Consider the following 17390-nt stretch of genomic DNA (forward strand, 5'->3'; position numbering starts at 1 on the left):
ACTCAGGTAAAGGCATCTGCTGCGTTACAGATCTCAATAGGCCCATCCGTGATGGCACTGCAGCTACACACGCACTCACTGGTGTTCCTGTGGCCTGTTTTGCCCCAGCAGGACTGGTGCCTCCGCAAACGGCCCCTCATTCTGTTGTGCCTGACAAGTATGACCCTTCACACATCACCCTTCACCCTCCTTGCCCTCTGCCTTGTCCTTTGGATCTCACGGGAAAGCTGAGGCTAGCTCATTTATCCATCCGTTCCCTCTCTCCCCCTCTCCCTCTCGTCTTTCCTGCTTTCTAGCACGAATATTTATTGCATCTAACCACCGTGGGGTCTCCATGATTCCAAGACTTTAGGAGAGTCACAGTAAAATTTCAAAAAAATTTTTTGGTGGGGACGGACATAGGGTTATCAACTTTTTATTTCGCCAAGTAGGACATTAAACACACACACACACAATGGCTAGCACCACCACTTATTATCATCATTCCATCAAAGAAATGCTATTTCAGTGTCCCAAAATAGAAAGAAGATAGCCTTTAGAATAAAAGGACAGTCATTTATACTGAATACATTTGGAAAAACACAGAATTTTCCTAACTTTTCTCTCATTTTGTCATGAGCCAGTAAAAATTTTATCACCCATGGGCACCAGACCTCAGACAATTGTTCAGGAAGCAATGTAGTAACAACAGAAATAATATAACGAATATTTGTCAAGTGCCAAACGTAGAGTGCAATAGACTTTACCATTTATTAGCTGTGTGACCTTGGGCAAGTTACCAAACCTCTCTGAACTCTAGTTCCCTCACCTATAAACACAGGGGTGGTGATGCTTGCTTTGCAGAGCGGTTGTGAAAATGACAAGCTATAAAGAGCATTCAGTGTCGAGCACCGTACCCGCTGCATTGTGCTTCCCCCGTGCTCATTCTCTCCCCCTTCTCCAGGGAGGCTCTTGTTGAAAGAATTCACTTTCCCTCCTGCCAGCCTTCTGCCTTCTTCCATGTGGACTGGCTCGTGGGACAGGGCAGGATTGAGGATGCTTCTGGCTGCACTAGGGAAGCTTAACCAAGTTTTCTTGGCTCTCCACGGGGTGGTCATTCCAGGGGTTCCCAGACATGGGGAGGACAGGTGCTATGCTGGCTGCATAAGAATCACCTGGGGAATCTGTTAAAAATCAAGATTCGTGGCCCCATCAGGAGAGATTCTGATACAATAGGTCTGTGGTGGAGCCCAAGAATCTGTGCTTTGGAGAACAAGCCCCTTGCCAGATGTTTCTAGTGAGAGCCAGATTCGCTGTTGGTCGTGGCTCCTGGCTTTCGGGTTGGGGCATCTTGTCTGCTCAGCTCATGAGAGTGTCTGCCGTATCATTCCTGCATGGCGTCTTATGAGCCTGATGAGTGGAGTCTGAGGAAGCTTCTGGGAGGAATCCTCTGGGCCATGTTTCTCTGGCATCTCAACAAATGGTACCTCCGTCACCCAGACACCTCAGGGTTATTCCAGACACATTTTCCTGCTCTTACTAACCCTCCTACATCATAACCAACCCATCCCCAAGTCCTTGAACCTGTTCACTTCTCTCCACCTCCACTGCCATCAGCTTGGTCTAAGTGACCACCCGCTTTCACTGGGACCGTGGCCTCCTAACTGCCCTGTCTCTGGTCTGTGCTCCGTATGGTGGCCTAAGTCATCTTTTAAAGACATAATTCAGATAGTATCTCTCGTCTGCTTCAAATCCTTCGATAGTGGCCAACACAACTTAAGATAAAATCTAAAATCCTTAACGTGGCCCCAAACGTCCCTGCGTGGCCTGGCCTTGGCCCACACCTCCAGCCTCAGCTTGCACCTGTCTCCTCTCTATCCTCCAAGGTCTGTTAGTTTCCCACCAGCTCCTTCCTCAGGACTTCCAGGCATGTCCTTCCTTCTGCCTGAAGCTCTCTTCTAACTGCCCCTGTCACTGAATTAGCCCCTCCAACCTGTTCAGGGTTCTGCCTAAATGTCCCTCAGGGCCCCCTGTGATGTACTGACCCTGTTGTAGATTTCTAATAGCATCCCACTGCTTTTCTTCAAGTCACTTATCACAATTGGCATGAGCGTATTTTTCAGATTATCTGTGTTCCCCACTAGGACTGAATTCTATGAGAACATGTAAAATTGCTGTTTTGCTCACCGCTCTTTACCTCCAGCACCATGCCTGGACATAGCAGGGGTCCAATAAATGCAGACTTATTCAGTGAAGGAATGAATGAATGAACGAGTGAGTGATTAAAGATGTGGAGCCAGGTCCCTAGATGAAGGGCAAGGTCTCACTTTTCCTTATGGCTGAGGTGACGAAGCGCCCACCCTTGAGAGACCCGTATCATAGACAGTGCAGGAGGTGTGGAGAAAATCCAGAAGGTAGATGACCTTCGCTGACATTTTAAGAGTGACTCTTTTTTCAAGAGTGAGTGGGGAGTGGAAGAAAGGCAGGGTTTTGTAACAGAAGTACAAAAATAAGCTTTTGACAAGGCGGCTCTGGGGTTCCTGGAGAACATTTGCTATGAGAACAGATTGGGACCAGACAGCAAAAAGCCCAGGCACCTCCTTTGTGCAGTGGAACAGGTATGTGCCTGTTCTGACAGACCTGGATTCCATTCTTGGCTCTATCATTTACTTGCTGTGTGACCTTGGGCAAGAGGTCTAACCTCTCTGAGCTTCAGTATATTCATCTGTTGAGAGGGAGCAATTAACTCTCCCCTGGCAGGGTAGCTGTGAGGATTAATGAGATCATGTCTGTAGAGGGCCTAGCAGAATGTCCGGCACATAGTATGTGCTCCATGATAACACAATCTCACTAGGCTGTAAGCCTCCTGCAGGCAGGGGCCATGTTTGCTTTTGGCTTAACAACCCAGTGATTAGTACAGTGCCTAGCACATAGTAGGTGCTTTAGGAAGTCTTTATTAATGATTTCACAAAAGGTCGAATGTGTTTTCCTTCAGTAGAATTTCTCTCTTCCAGGAAGGATTCTCTGTGTGCAAAAATTTTCCCCCTACTCAAACCAATTGCCCTCCTTTGAGCAACTCAAACCCCTGTGATGGGAAACCGCAGAGCTGGAGGATTAGTGCGTGTGTGTGGGGATGGCTCTGTCCCAAGTCATCTCTGGGAGCCTCACCCTGCCTCGTGCTCTCACGGGAGGTGGGAATTCATCAGCACCAACTTGAATGCGAGAACTGGAGAAAGAAACCAATGGAGACAGGGATTCCTGGCTGGTTCCAGTATTATAGACAACACAACTCTTTCTTTGAGATTGACCTTCATTTATTTGGAGGGGAAAGCAGTTAGTTCAATAAGGGCTTCCTGGTGCCTTTCAGCATTTTAAAAGACGGAAGAAAGATTTGGAGCAAGGCAAGCTTCCAGTGTTTTCTAAACAACGCACTCACCCCAGCTACCAGTTGGCTGCCCAGCACTTCCTGCTACCCCTGACCCATCCCCCCAGCGCAATGCACATCCCTCAGTGGTCCAGCCACTTCTTGAGACCCTGACCAGGTCTTCCCCAGGCAAGTGGGAGCTGGCCTTCATCGTGACGCCAGGCAGCTAGAGATTCCTCAGACATCTTGCACATGGCCCATCGAGTAGAAATCCTGCTATATTATATTCCAATTATTTCCTGTCCCTCCCTGGCCTGGTTCCAGGGGCTGAATAAAGAGGTCCTTGTTTGGTGGATTCCATCCCTGCTCCTGAGTAAGGGAGGGCTGGTCCCTTGCCCAACTTGGTCTGAGGCCACAGGGAAAGGGTGGGGAGGAGGTAGGGAGGATGTTACAGGTGGGGAGAGCTCCGCAGGAGACGAGAGGCCCAGCTCCGCAGGCAGCCCACCCCTGCTCCCAAAAATAAAAACAAGGGAGGAAGGAAAACAAATGGGGTCCCTGACCAGGACTTTGGAGGCGGCATGCCTATTTTCCCTCCTTCCCAGGAGGGATCCCAACCCTTCTCTCCCACGAAGAAGACAAACACAGCTATGGAAATCTCGTGCCGTCCAGGCACCTGGAAGTCTATGGCCAACTGCAAGTGAGTCCTGCCTGCACGTCTCTGCCAACCATCGTCTCCCCAAATCTGCTTCGCTCCATCATAAGTGAAAAGCCTTTTACGGAAAGTTTAGAATTCGGAAACTTCTTCAGATTCCAAAGGAGTTGCTGTTCTACCTCATGCTACTTTCGTGTGGGTGTTACTGGAACTCAGAGGAAGTAGAAACCCACGACGAAACCCCCGTTTTGCTTGGATGCTCCTCCCAAATTACTAAGAATACATTAATTAAGCACCTTTCCCGTTGAAGCTCTTGAGTACCTTTCAGAGTCCATCCCAAACCCAAGGTCTGGAGTCCATATTCCCCACCCGCCAAGGCTGGGTTTCCAGGGGAGAAGCATGTGGATGGAGTCAGCTCAGGGACAGCACACGGGGAAAGCTCTGGGAGATGATGGCATGGATGGTCAGAAAGTTTCCACGGCAAGGAGAGGAGAAACAAGCACTGACAGCATCAGGGTGGCAAGAATGTCTCACTTTCTATGGCATGGAAGCCAAGGACCCGAGATGTTAGGGTGACAAGGTCTCAGAAAGTGGGGGACAGAAAGGGAGAGAGTGAGGATAGCGTGAGTGAGAAGTAAGTGAGGGCGAGCTTGGAGAGCTGGACCCAGAGAGGAGCCACATCAACCCGCGCCACTGTGTGGCTGGAGAATGCCTAAGCTTTGCAGCATTTAAACCTTGGCGTCCAGGAGGCTGGAGCCTGAAGGGAGCTGAGAGATCCTCTGGCCAGTGAATCTCAAAGCCTGGTCTGTGGACCACTTCTTCTGAATCACCTGCTGGGCTGGTTAAACACGTGCAAGTCTGGGACCCACCTGATTTACTGAATCAGACTCTCTGTGGGGTAAGCCTAAGAAGCTGCACTTTCATCAAGTTCCACAGGTGATTCTGATCGTTATTAAAGTTTGAGGGCCCTTGATCTAGTCCAACCATCTTGTTCTCTGGAAGTGGGATCTGAAGCCCAGAGAGGTAGAGCAACTAGCCTAGAGTCACAGAGCTAATTGATGGCAAAGCTCACACGGGAACTTTATTGCTCCTGACCCATGAGCAGTGCTCTTCCCATTTCAACAAGCTGGCAGGGTCCTCACTTGTTTGGAGCTGTTTCCCTTGTGCCCTAAAGTGAAAAGCTGCACCTCTGATCCCTTCCTGCATCCTGCTGGGGCCTTCTCCTTCCTGAGGATGCTCTGGTCACAGCCTCTGCAGGCTGAGGGGCAGGGGCAGAAGGAAGAAAGGAGAAAGATCTAGTTCCCTTCCAAGCCTTTAGTATCAGGTGTGAGACTGGCAAATGACACGAGAAGGAGGAAACCCACAGTTGTAGCTGAGAGCTGGAAGAGCTAACTTTCCTTGGGCATTTGCTGTGCTCAATACAGACACGGTATTAAACCCTTTCCATGCCTTAGTGCGAACTCCACCGAGCAAATAGTAATTAGCCCTATTCTGCAGATGAAGAAACTGAGGCTCACAGAGGAGTGGTGATTTGCCTAAGGTCACATAGCTAATAAGTGGCCACTTACAACCATGATCTGGGCATGGCCCAATGCAGTGGGAACTGTCACCCACTTTAACCCAACAAGCCTGTAAAAGGACCCTGAGACCTTGGGAAAGAAAAGAATGCTTCTCTGTGGTGGGATGTGATCGCTCCTGGGGGGCAGAACTTCAAACCCTTTCCACTCAACGCACTGAAAACATTCTTGAAAGGTCTGAGCTCACAAGTCTGCCTTAGAGAAGACAACACGGAGAGTAGGTTAAATGGCTTTTTTTCTTTATCTTTTTAAAATGGAAACTCCTGGTGTCAGTTTGCTTTCTTTCCATTCGCCTCTTTCTCTTGAAAGAATGTGTCTTCAGAATTTCAGTTACTTGAGGGATTTGCTTGTGTTCAGTTCTGACCGAGTGCCTGGAGTGGCTGCAGGTGGATGTGGTCCATGGCGGGTAGCGGCCATCACCTCGTCTGATATCACGGCACATGACTTTGCTATGATCCCCTCCCTCCATTCATTTTCTGGAGTGTCCCCCAGGGATAGGAGAAGAAATCAAAGCAGATCAGTGCCTCGGAGAAGAGACAAGTGCCTCCCAAGCCGTATGGACAGCACGTCCCGTACCTTCCTTTAGGTTTACCTCCTAACCAGACCTCAGCTTCTTCCTGAGAAGAACTCAGGTGGCCTTTTCAACAATTCAGTCAGTAAGACCACCAAACAAAAGAAGATGGATATACTTTTACAGGCGAGGAAGGACTCAGTTTCATCCTGGTAGGATTTGGTGTCTGGCAGCCGAAGGTGAGGATAGCTATAATTTATTTCTGGATAATCCATAAATCACCAGAGTTAGGAACATTTTTGGGTGAAAACTGAGAATGTGTGACCCTCTGGTCATCTTCCTTCTCTTTCAAATCTCAAGCTTTAGATAACTCAAAGGCTGGTTGGGGCCATGTGACTGTAGAATGCTCTTATTAACTCATAAGGAAGGGAGTGCACTGAGGTATGATAGCAAGCCGTAAAGGGAGGAGGGGGAGAACGCGGCCTCTGCAAAGCTCTTGAGAAATGTAAGTCTCTGCAAGAGCCCCGGAAATGCTGAATGAAAACCGCCTTTCTGTGTGCGAGCTGCCTCCCTGCTTCCCAGTGCCGCGTCTGCAGTAACTACAAACTATTTTGTATGCTGCATTAGCGACGCTGCCTTAGCCGGCACCTCAGCACCACTGAAAGAACGCTGGTGTGATGTTCAAGTCCAGTGTCCTTTTTAATTATTAACCAGAGGCTGTTGAATGAGTCATTCCACCTACCAGATTTTCCTCCCGTGGTTCTATTTCGAGTGACTAGTATCTTAGTGTGTTCCACTGACACCTGAGTTGGTTCTTAGCCAGCTACCCAATCTGCAAAGCCTTTGCACAACAAACAATATTCTCCGGTCTCCAAACACACACAGACTGCATTAAAAAAAACAAAACCTACAAAAAACTTTACAGTAAGCTCATCAGTAAACCCCAGACCAGAAACATGCCCAGTCCCCCTCCGCCAGTCCCCAACTTACCAAGTGGCAGAGCGATGAAGAAGGGGAGCCAACACAAGATGAACATGCCGACCACTATGCCCAAGGTCTTGGCTGCTTTCTTTTCCCTGGAGAACTTAAAAAGTTTGACAGCTATGGAACTCCTGGGGTTGTGGCCCTTGGCCTTGGCACTGCTGAGGGTGTCCTCGTGAAAGTTCTTGGAGTGGATCCTCAGGGTCAGCTCCTTGGAGTTGGACATCTCCTTCATGACTCCAGCCTCCAGGTTCTTGGTGGTCCTCTTGGCAACGATGTAGACCCGGCAGTACATGACCAGAATGACCGCCAGGGGGATGTAGAAGGAGCCCAAGGAGGAGAAGAGGGCGTAGAAGGGTTCTTCGGTCACCCCGCATTCCTTGTCATCGTTGGGTGCCGGTTCCTTCCAACCAAGGAGAGGCCCGATGGAGATGACAGTCGACAAGACCCAGACACTGAGGAGGGCCAGGATGGCCTTCCTCCGGGTGACCAGCGTGGGGTACTGTAGAGAGTAGCGCACCCCAATGTAGCGATCTATGGAAATGGCGCACAGGCTCAGAATGGAAGCCGTGCAGCACAGGACGTCCACGGCGGCCCAGATGTCACAGAAAATCCGCCCCAGCACCCAGTAGCCGAGCACCTCCAGGGCGGCCGAGAAGGGCAGCACGGTGAAGCTCAGCAGAAGGTCGGCGATGGCCAGGTTGACGATCAAGTAGTTGGTGGGCGTCCGCAGGTGACGGTTGCAGGCCACAGACAAGATAACTAGGATGTTGCCCACGATGGCAAAGAGGATGAAGGCGCCCAGCACCAGGCCCACGGAGACGGCCCTGGTGATGTCCAGTTGGGGCAGTGTGGAATTGCTCGAGGTCTGGTTGGGGCTAGTGAAGTTGGCATCTTTCAACTCTCCCCAGTGGGCAGGTGCTGATGTGTTGTGGCCGGGGTCCAGATCGGGATTCATTTTAGAGTCCGCCCTCCATAGCCAGGGAGGTGAGAGGGCTCGGAAGGGCTGCGGCGAAGGCTCCTCAGCTGCCCTGAAACTTTGCTTCCCCCGTGGTCCTCTTCCCAGAGGCTCCCTCCCGGCCAGAAGTCATCTCCCCGGGCAGCCCAGCCCGGCAGCACGTCTCCTGCCTGCACCGAGCCGCTCGCTCGCCTGTCAGAAGGAGGAGGAGGAGGAGAAAGGGGACGAGGCGGCAGCTCCAAGTTTAATGGTCCACGTCAGGCGCGCCGGGCCGGGCTCGCGGGGGAGCGGCGGGAGCCGGGGGCGGCGGGGCAGGGGGCGCCCGGCTCGGCCCGGCCGCGGCGGGTGTGCGGGCGGCGGCGCCTCCGCCCAGCCAGCGCCGAGGAGGGTCTGCTTTCAATGAGCCGCCTCTGGGCTGACTGCACGGCGGTGACATCAGGCGGGGGAGCCCGGCGCCCTGACTCCGCGCGGCACTAGGGGGCAATGCAGGTCCAGCGAAGGCGCCCGCAGCCCCGCCGCCGCCGCCGCGGTCCCCCACGCAGGCCGGCCACGCCCCCAGGGCAGGCTCGGGGGGCGGGCGGGAAAGAGCGACCTGAGCGTGGGGATCCCCTCGTCCCCCACCCCGAAGTGGCCCGCTCAGAGTCTTTTCCCTCCTATTTCCTCTTCAGTTCCCAAAGTGAGGTGGGGGTGCTTCTAATAGGGGGCGTCTGGAGCCAGCCCCCAGATTTAGGGAGATGGGCAACTTGTGTGGCCCCTAGAAGAGGAAGAATTCGAAGGTTAGGCGAGTGAAGGGGACTCGAGTCAGATCGAGACCAACCCCCATCCTTTCCCTCCCTGTGAAATCTCTCGGGTCTCATAATAAAACTCCGAGGCGTCTCTTCATTCATTCTTCATTCACTCACTCAGACACTAATTCACTCATTCATTCAAAAAGTTGTTAGTCCAGTCCCCGCCGTCTGCCCTGGGTTCTGTTGTAGGCGCGGTGGGCCTAGCAGTTGAACCAAGCAGACAAAGACCCCTGGTCTCCAGGAGCTTACATGGTAGTGGGAGGAGACAGACAATAAACAAGTAAGTAAGCAAATTAATTATGAGGTCTGTCCTATGCTGACAGGTGTAACTGAGAAAATAAGGCGGGGGGGGGGGGGGGGGGGGAGGGATGGAATGGTGTGTGTGTAGGGGGCCATTTGAAATTTTAAATGGGTGCTGAGGATGTCACTGAAGTGATATTTGAGTCAAGATCCAAAGGAAATGAGGAACAAGCTAGTGTGCTATGGGAGGTGAGTGTGATGGTGGTAGTGGGGGAGGCTTCTGGGGAAGGGACTTGGGGAATCTGGAGTATTTGTTGATTTTTTTCCCTTTCTGCCCAATATCTATGTTGGACATTCAGCTATAGGAACACGCTCCCAAAGGAGAGAAGGTATGGGCAAAGATACAGAGGGAGAGCCTTCTGTTAGGTGACATTTTTTTTCTTTTGAAGATTTTATTTTCCCTTTTTCTCCCAAAGCCCCCCGGTACATAGTTGTATATTTTTTTAGTTGTGAGTCCTTCCAGTTGTGGCGTGTGGGACGCCGCCTCAGCATGGCTTGATGAACGGTCCCATGTCCGTGCCCAGGATTCGAACTGGCGAAACCCTGGGCCGCTGAAGCAGAGCGCGTGAAGTTAACCACTCGGCGTTAACCACTCGGCGTTAACCACTCGGCGATGGGGCTGGCCCCTGTTAGGTAACATTTATCCAACGGCTAAGTACTTTTTGCATTTTCTCATGACCCTGTGAAAGAAGGACTATTCTCATCAGCATTTCTGTTTTGTGGATCAGACATCAAGGTACAGGGAAGTTTAACTCTTTGCCCAAGTCCACACAGCCATCAAGGAGAGGAGCTGGGACTTGAAGCCCAAGGTGCATCTATCCAAAGTTGAGCACTGGGCTGCTGTGTCACCCTTTCCCCCCAGGAGCAAGGTAGGGGTGGATTTTTTCCCCCCTGGATTTATTGAGCTATAAATGATATAGAACACTGTGTATGTTAAGGTATACGACATGTTGATTTGATATACATATATTGCAAAATGCTTACCATCACAGTGTTAGCTAACACCTCCGTCACGTTACATAATTACAATTTCTTTTTTGTGGTGAGAACATTTAAGATCTACTCTCTCAGCAACTTTCATGTGTATAAGACAGTATTGTTAATTATAATCACCATGCTGTACATTAGATCCCCAGAACTTATTCATCTTCTAACTGGAAGTTTGTACTCTTTGACCAACATCTCCCCATTTCCCTTACCCCTCAGCCCCTGGTAACCACCACTGGACTCTATGTTTCTGTGAGTTTGGCTTTTAGATTCCACATATAAGTGATATTATACAGTATTTGTCTTTCTCTGTCTAACCTATTTCACTTAGTATAATGCCCTCAAGTTTCATCCATATGGTTGCAAATGGCAGGATTTTCTCCTTTCTCTGGGCTGAATAATATTCCGTTGTGTATATATATATATACACCATATCTTCTTTATCCATCCATCTGTTGATGGACACTTAGGTGTCTTCCATACTTGGCTGTTGTGAATCATACTGCAATGAACATGGGAGTGCAGATATCTCTTTGAGATCCTGTTTTCATTTGCTTTGGATGTTTACCCAGAAGTGGGATTGCTGGATCATGTGGTAGCTCTATTTTTAATTTTTAAGCACTCCCTATACAGTTTTCCATAGTGACTGTACCAGTTTACATTTGAGGTAGAGGGTGGATTGATTGTTATAGATGAAGTTGTCTTCCAAGTAGTAAATTTTGGGACCTGAGCTACTAGTGCTGGGAGGGAACTCACATTTATTGAGCTCCTATTGATAGCCACGCATTTACTCATTTTCCTTTACTCTTTACAATAGCCCTTTGAGAGGCATAACCATTCTCTATCGACAGATGAGGAAACGGTGGTTCAGGGAGAGTTAGTACATTCCTGAGGTCACATGGCTAATAGACACGTGGTAGAGCAGTGGGCAGTGATGGGTGGAGATTGACAGGTAAAGCCTATGTCTCCTTTTACTCCTGCCCAGAAGGCTGCGTCTAGGGCTTCCTCCCTCCTGCCCTTGATAATCACTATCACCTGATATTCAGGGGTGGGGAAACAGGAAGTCACCCAAGGTGATTTCCATCTTAGCTCCTCACCCCAGAGGCAGGTTCTTAACCTGTTTTTATTTTTTGGAGGTGGGGGTGGCCAGGTGGTTATCACACACCTGTCTAAGGTTTTAATCTTCTCCCATCAGAATGCACAGACTCCCAAATTCACAAACTAGACAATTTCAAAGGGTTCTTTGAGATTAAGAAACTTACGGTGGAGAGAGTGCTGAAAACAGATTTTTTCTATTTCAGTTAAACTGGCTTAAGTCATGTTTGAAGATGGTAAAATAGGAGATTCACAGGTTTATAGTGATTTAACTCTTCAAGAACTATCACAACCCTGGTTGTCCATCTTCCCATTTTGGAGTTGGTCCAGGGGCAGAGGGAGTGGCGAGCTCCCACTGCTGGTCAGGTGGAGAGCTGGTTATCACACTCCGTTTCCCTGGCCCACAGAGCAGTGCTCCTTCCTCTGGCCCAGTGGGAAGCCACGCATGACAGCCGATCATGACACACAGTGGGAACGTGAGACTGGGGCAACCTAGGCAGCCCGCTGCCAGGGGTCGTCATGAAGAGGAGAGACTGTCCTTGGCCCTGGGCGCCTCATGTACTAATCTGTCTGGCTGGGCTGCATGATCTTTTGAGGACTTCTAGCTTCAGGTGGTCAGCCTCCCTTGCTGGATAAAGTGGCCCCAGAAGGCAACCCCATTGCCCTTCTTTCATGCATCATCCACAATGGTAATGGGAGTGAGGTGTCATACAGAGTTCCCACCATTCCCATAGGTCTTCAAGTCTAGGATGATGGCGTTTCTCTTGAACTGGTTTACTCCCAAGCTGGAGCGGGAGGAGGAAAAGAATGCCAGTAAGTTGGCAGAAAGCTGCCGATTAGCACGAAGCAAGGATGTGGGAGGGAAAGAGTGGGACAGAATGAGGAGCAAGTTCTGAGTCCACATTTCGATTGTGGTGGCCCATTTCCCACTTCCCTGGGCATTAATTTCACCAGCTATTGAGCAGCCAGCAACACGCTATTGAATTTATGGGGGCTGTGTCTACATAATCACAGTAAGCAGCTGCAATGTGAAAACTCAGCCTATCAGACATTTCTCTATGGTGGCAAAAGGCCAGGAAATAAAAAAGAGCAAATGTGAGATTCAGAGTTGGTTTATACTTGTTATGAAAGAAAATAGTTTGTTACCTAGATGAGAACTTATGTCTTGATTCGGGTGTCAGAATGTGGAAGAGATTATTGAGCCAGATCTAGAGGATCAAAATCCTTGTAGATTTCAGACACGTTGTCATTTACTAGCATCTTTCACGAAGTAGAACAAACTTCCCACCGTAAGGCGAACAGGTATTAGCCTTAAGAGCAGCCATGGACCAGGACTCCACTAAACAACCTTTGCTAATGGTCTTTTCTTTGCTGCTCCTCCCTTCCCTTCACTGGAGATATCTCTTAATCCCCCTGGTTGATATTTGACCCACGGAATTGACCGTTTGTTTAGGTGTCATGAAAATACAGACCATATTTCATTGTCTCGGTCCTCTCTGGGACACAGCCAAGCACAGAGCTCTGACTCACTGGAGGCTTGGGGAAGAAGAACCTTTTCATTATCCGTCTGATTACATTAGAAGCCTCTGATGTTGCAAACTCCCCTTTCTGTGAGCCCTCCAGGAGAAGCTGCCGCTGAGTTTGACCTGTGGGGAGCCGGAGGCTATGGGAGACTCAGAGATCTGCCTAGGCCATCTATGGGAGGAGACCTCTCACTGGGGATCACGCAGTTTTGTGTGGTTCTCCCTCTCTAGCTCCCTCCAGTTTTCAACTCAACCAGCCGCATACGGGAGCATCTACTCTGTGTAAGCACCATGTGAGGTGCTGTGGGCAAATCAAAGATGAATTAAACCAAGCAAACAAAGCCTACCACCAAGCTAGGTGACATGGAGGATGATGATGATGGTAACGCACCCATTAGAGAGTACCTATTATGTGCCCCACACGGTGCTAGGTACTCTGTGTGCATTTATTCAAATCTTCACCACAAGGCAAGGTAGGAATTATCCCCATTTTACAAAGGGGGAAACTGAGGCTCAGTGAGGTTCTGTGACATGCTCAAGCCCCTTCAGTGAGTAAGCAGCATTGGTATTCGAAGCGTTGTTGTCTGGCTCCAAAGCTTGTATCCTTTTCTCTGCACCAGACTGAGATTTAAAAAAAAGAGAGACAGCAGAAGGTTCGGTGTTAGCCCTGGAGGAAATTACAGCAGAAGACAGAATGTGATCAGGGTTCTGAGCGAGGCAGAGGTCAGGGAGGGGACAGCAAGGCAAGGATAGGCTAGAAGGTTCCACAGGGGCGCTCCTCAGGTCGGGCTTCCTTGTCTCCCAGACCAGCACTTGGTCTGCGAGGAGTCGAGAGCTGACTTGGATTCTAATCCCCCTTCCATCATTTAATAGCTACTAATGTGACCTTGGGCAGGACAGTAAAGGGATGGAGAGCCTGAACACTGCAATAAAACAGACCTGAGGTTATGTCCCAGTTCCACTAATTTATTAGCTGTGTGTCCTTGGGCAAGTCACCTAACCACTCTGAACCCCAGTTTCTTCCTTTGTGAAATGAAGATCATCATAGTCCCTACCTCACAGGGCTGTAGTGAGGATTAAATTTGATAATGTGTGTAAAGTGCCCAGCACAGAGTAACAACATCAGCCAAGAGCTATTAATTGCTTACTAGGTGTTACACATTGTGCCAAAAAAGCCTTAAGAACATTATGTCATTTAATCTTGATAATATTATGAAGTAGATGCTATTATTATTGACATTTTATAGATGAGGAAACTGAGACTCAAGACCCAAGGCCACGGCACTAGCAGGTGGAACAGCTGGAATACAAAGCATCCCACAAATGAGGCTAAAAATGAAGAAAGAATTGGAGGTGGGAAGCATCTTCTTCATAAGGTACACTGGGGTCTCTAGGGGCTTGAAGGAGAATTTTCGCCCCTTCTGCAGCCCAGGTGGGAGAGATGAGAAGCACCCTTTCTTCTGGGCAGACGACACTGGCTGCAGCAGTGGCATCTCCTCTGCCTCCTAAGGCAGCAGGTCAGAGGTCCCAGGAGTGAGGGATTCCAGCTCCCTCCAGGCAAGCCTGCTTTTCTCTCTGGTCATTACAATTTGTCAATCTTTGGTGAGCGCAAATTCCCCCAACCCAGAAATTCCAGTCGCACCGCACTTCCCGGTAAGGTAGAGAGAGTTCAGTGGCAGCCCTTTGCAGCAGGCTGGTGAATATTCGTTGCCAAGTCATCCAGGGGCTGAATCCACATCACATGTTAGGGGAGAACCTGGGAGCCCTGACTTGGGGGCGAGGGTGTGAGGGCGCAGGGCACCAGAGCGTGGAGTGTGAAAGTCTGCTGACTCTGGAGCTGGAGAACGGGTCCCTTCTTCCTTATGGTTCCCCCAGCTCCTCTGGTGGGACAAGGGAAAGAGATTGCCATCCCCGACCTACCGCGCTGCCGAGTCCAGGGTGAAGGGGAGTGTGCGCCCTTTTCTTGAATGACTCTGGCTCTTCCTTATGGCCATGGGCTTTGCCCATCGCTTGACTCATGATCTTGTGGCGACCCCAAAATTTCTCTAGCAAGGGTCTTTAAGTTGCACTCTGGTTTGAAGCTGGACATGTAGCTGTGTTTGCCCGATGCCCTCCACAAGACAGATGTCGTTGTCCATGTCAAAGACCCAGGGCAGGGACCTGATGGAGATTTTAATGGGGCTGAAGCTCTCCCAAGCTGCCTTTGTATTGCCACTGCCCGGATTGACTTTCTAACCGTATTTGTTGAAACCATCAAAGGTTAAAGCAAAAACATAACAAAACAGACCTTATGGAGATAGGCTCCTTACAGCTGACTTTTCAAGGCACTGGCCTCTCTGGGCTGCACTACTGCAGTCGGGATCACAGACTCCAGAAATGTCAGAATCAGAAGGACCCTAGAGATCCTCTAGTCCAAGGGTCAGCAAACTACAGCCCGTGGGACAAATCTAGCCTTGTGCCTGTTTTTGTGAATACAGTTTGTTGGAACACAGCCACGCCCATTCACTTAGGTATCGTCTGTGGGTGCTTTCATGCTGCAATGGTGGAGTTGAGTATATGCAACAGAGCCAGACTGTCCTGCAAAGCCTGGAATATTCACTCTCTGACCCTCCATAGAAAACCTTTGCTGACCCCTCATCTAGTCCAAGCCTCTTATTTTACACTTGGGGACACAAAGGCCCAGAAAGGGGAAGGGTTCTGCCTAAGGCGGAGCCAGGGTCAGCAGCCCCGGAGACTCGGTTCCACCCCCACGACTCTTTCTTGCCACTGCTGTCCTCTGTGTCTGCAGCCTGGCACTGTAGGCTCTGAAGAGTTCGAATCCCAGCTTTAGTTGACCAGATGTGCAACCTTGGGCAAGCTACATAAACTCTCTTGGCCTCCGTTTTTTCACTTGAGACCTAGGGATAACGCCTCCTATTCCCTGAGTTAATGCACATATTAGGCTGTTCTGAGAACTAAAGGAACCATAGTCTGTAAGGCTTAGGCTGGGCCCTGGCTCATAAAAAACGCTCAACCAAAGACAGCTACTATTGTGCTGATGTCGTCCGTGATTTTGTATTTATTAATCTTATCCCTCCCATTCTAAGTTTCATAAGGGAAAGAGCTGTCCCTTACTGGCTCTTTAACTTTTTGGGTCCTAGACCTTATTGAGTACCTACTGAAAACTGTGGACACGTTGTTTTACTCCTTACTTTGCCTACATTCCTTATAGGGGCTTCCTCAATGCCAAGCTCCTGGCAGGCCCTCTGATCAATTGGTCTCCACTCTGTTGCTTCTTATTTTCCTTGCCTGAGCCTCTCTCCTGCCAGCTCTATCTCGGTGTATCCTCTTTTACTCTCAAGCGACAGAACTAATCCAGTGTTTTACCATTCATCACAGAGCAGAATTTGAACTGAATAAGGTGAGTGGACGCCAGCCTCTCTTGTCGTTTCAGAGTTCACAGCCTAAGATGAATAAGTGGAATGTGCATCTGAGGATGCACTGAGAATTCTCTCTGACATTGATCAGGGATGCGAGTTAAATAAGGAAACAAATAAATACATGATGTACGTCTCAAATTTCCCCATCCTTTCTCTTCTTCTTCTTTTGTACTCTGAACCAAACCATCCCACCCTTTTGGGCGATTTTCACTTGTGGTGGCCACCAAGTTCAGAAAGGTCTAAAGGAAGTGGTGGGAACCTTTTTCCTTGGGGGCATCTAAAAATTGTATCTGGACAAAGTGTTAGAGCCCAGCTTTGGAGAGGAAAGACCAGGCCCCTGGGGAGCAACAAGGAAGTGATGTCAGGGGGTGATTTCTGCCTTCTCATTGCCATTTTCTGGCAGAGGTGACAGGGTAGGACCCTGGGGTTGGGGTGGGCAAGCTTGGGAAATGGCGTGTGGCATCCCAGGGCCCCATGGGCACGGCAAAGGAGGGAGGAGTGTGAGAAAGACGCAGTTTTCTTTGCCCATCTCTATGGCGTACTGAGGAATGCTGGGACAGGAAATGCCCAGCGTTTCTCAGCTGTTTACTGGACGCCAAACAGACAGATTTGGAAGGTTGCCTTGGGAGTCCTGAAGAGATGAAGGGAGAAGGAGGAGGAGCCTTGATTTTTCTGCCTCTTGTGGGACTGCCCTGGTAAGTGCTCGGCGGGGTGGGGTATGGGGAAGATTTTGTGGAAACTTCTAGACAGGAGCAAGCTGGTATAATGGCAGTTAGCTGCATGGTGTGAATTGCAGCTTCCTGGAGGGGCCTCCAAATACCTCCCCTGCCCTTGGGAGTGCTATCCATTGAAAGCTAATTAACTTTGACTGAGTGCACTTATGCACTAGGCATTGTGCTAAACGAATTCACAAGCGCCATCTCATTTAATCCTCCAAACAACTCTTTTGTGGAAGACATTGTTGGCTCCAATCTACAGGTGAGGATGCTGAGGATAAGAGAGATTACTTACCTTGCCCAAGATGACTCAGAGATAGGATTAGAGTGGAGTCAGTTTGACTCAAAGCTGATACTTTTCATTTCCCAGATAACCCAAATTTGGCTGTAGGCTGACCTCGCTGCTAAACAAAACTACAGGAATTTCTGGGCAAACTTCAGCAAACCAGGGACATAGATTCAGAGAAGCAGAAGTCGTTTTGGACCATATGCTACTGCACGACACAAACACGAACCCTTCTCTGGGGTGGGGTCCAAGGA

General features: G+C 49.6%; 1 protein-coding gene across 1 annotated transcript in view; it reads right to left on the bottom strand.

The window, feature by feature from the left end:
• The window catches only part of ADRA1B (adrenoceptor alpha 1B), a 48348-nt gene extending 39814 nt beyond the window's left edge, over nt 1–8534 (bottom strand). The window contains exon 1 of the mRNA XM_046665515.1: nt 7074–8534. Within this exon, the coding sequence (XP_046521471.1) occupies nt 7074–8022 (949 nt within the window). The 5' untranslated portion in view covers nt 8023–8534. The remainder of the gene's footprint in view (nt 1–7073) is intronic.
• Nucleotides 8535–17390: the final 8856 nt, after the last annotated feature.

Source organism: Equus quagga, chromosome 7 (genome assembly GCF_021613505.1).
Source record: "Equus quagga isolate Etosha38 chromosome 7, UCLA_HA_Equagga_1.0, whole genome shotgun sequence".
NCBI lineage: Eukaryota > Metazoa > Chordata > Mammalia > Perissodactyla > Equidae > Equus > Equus quagga.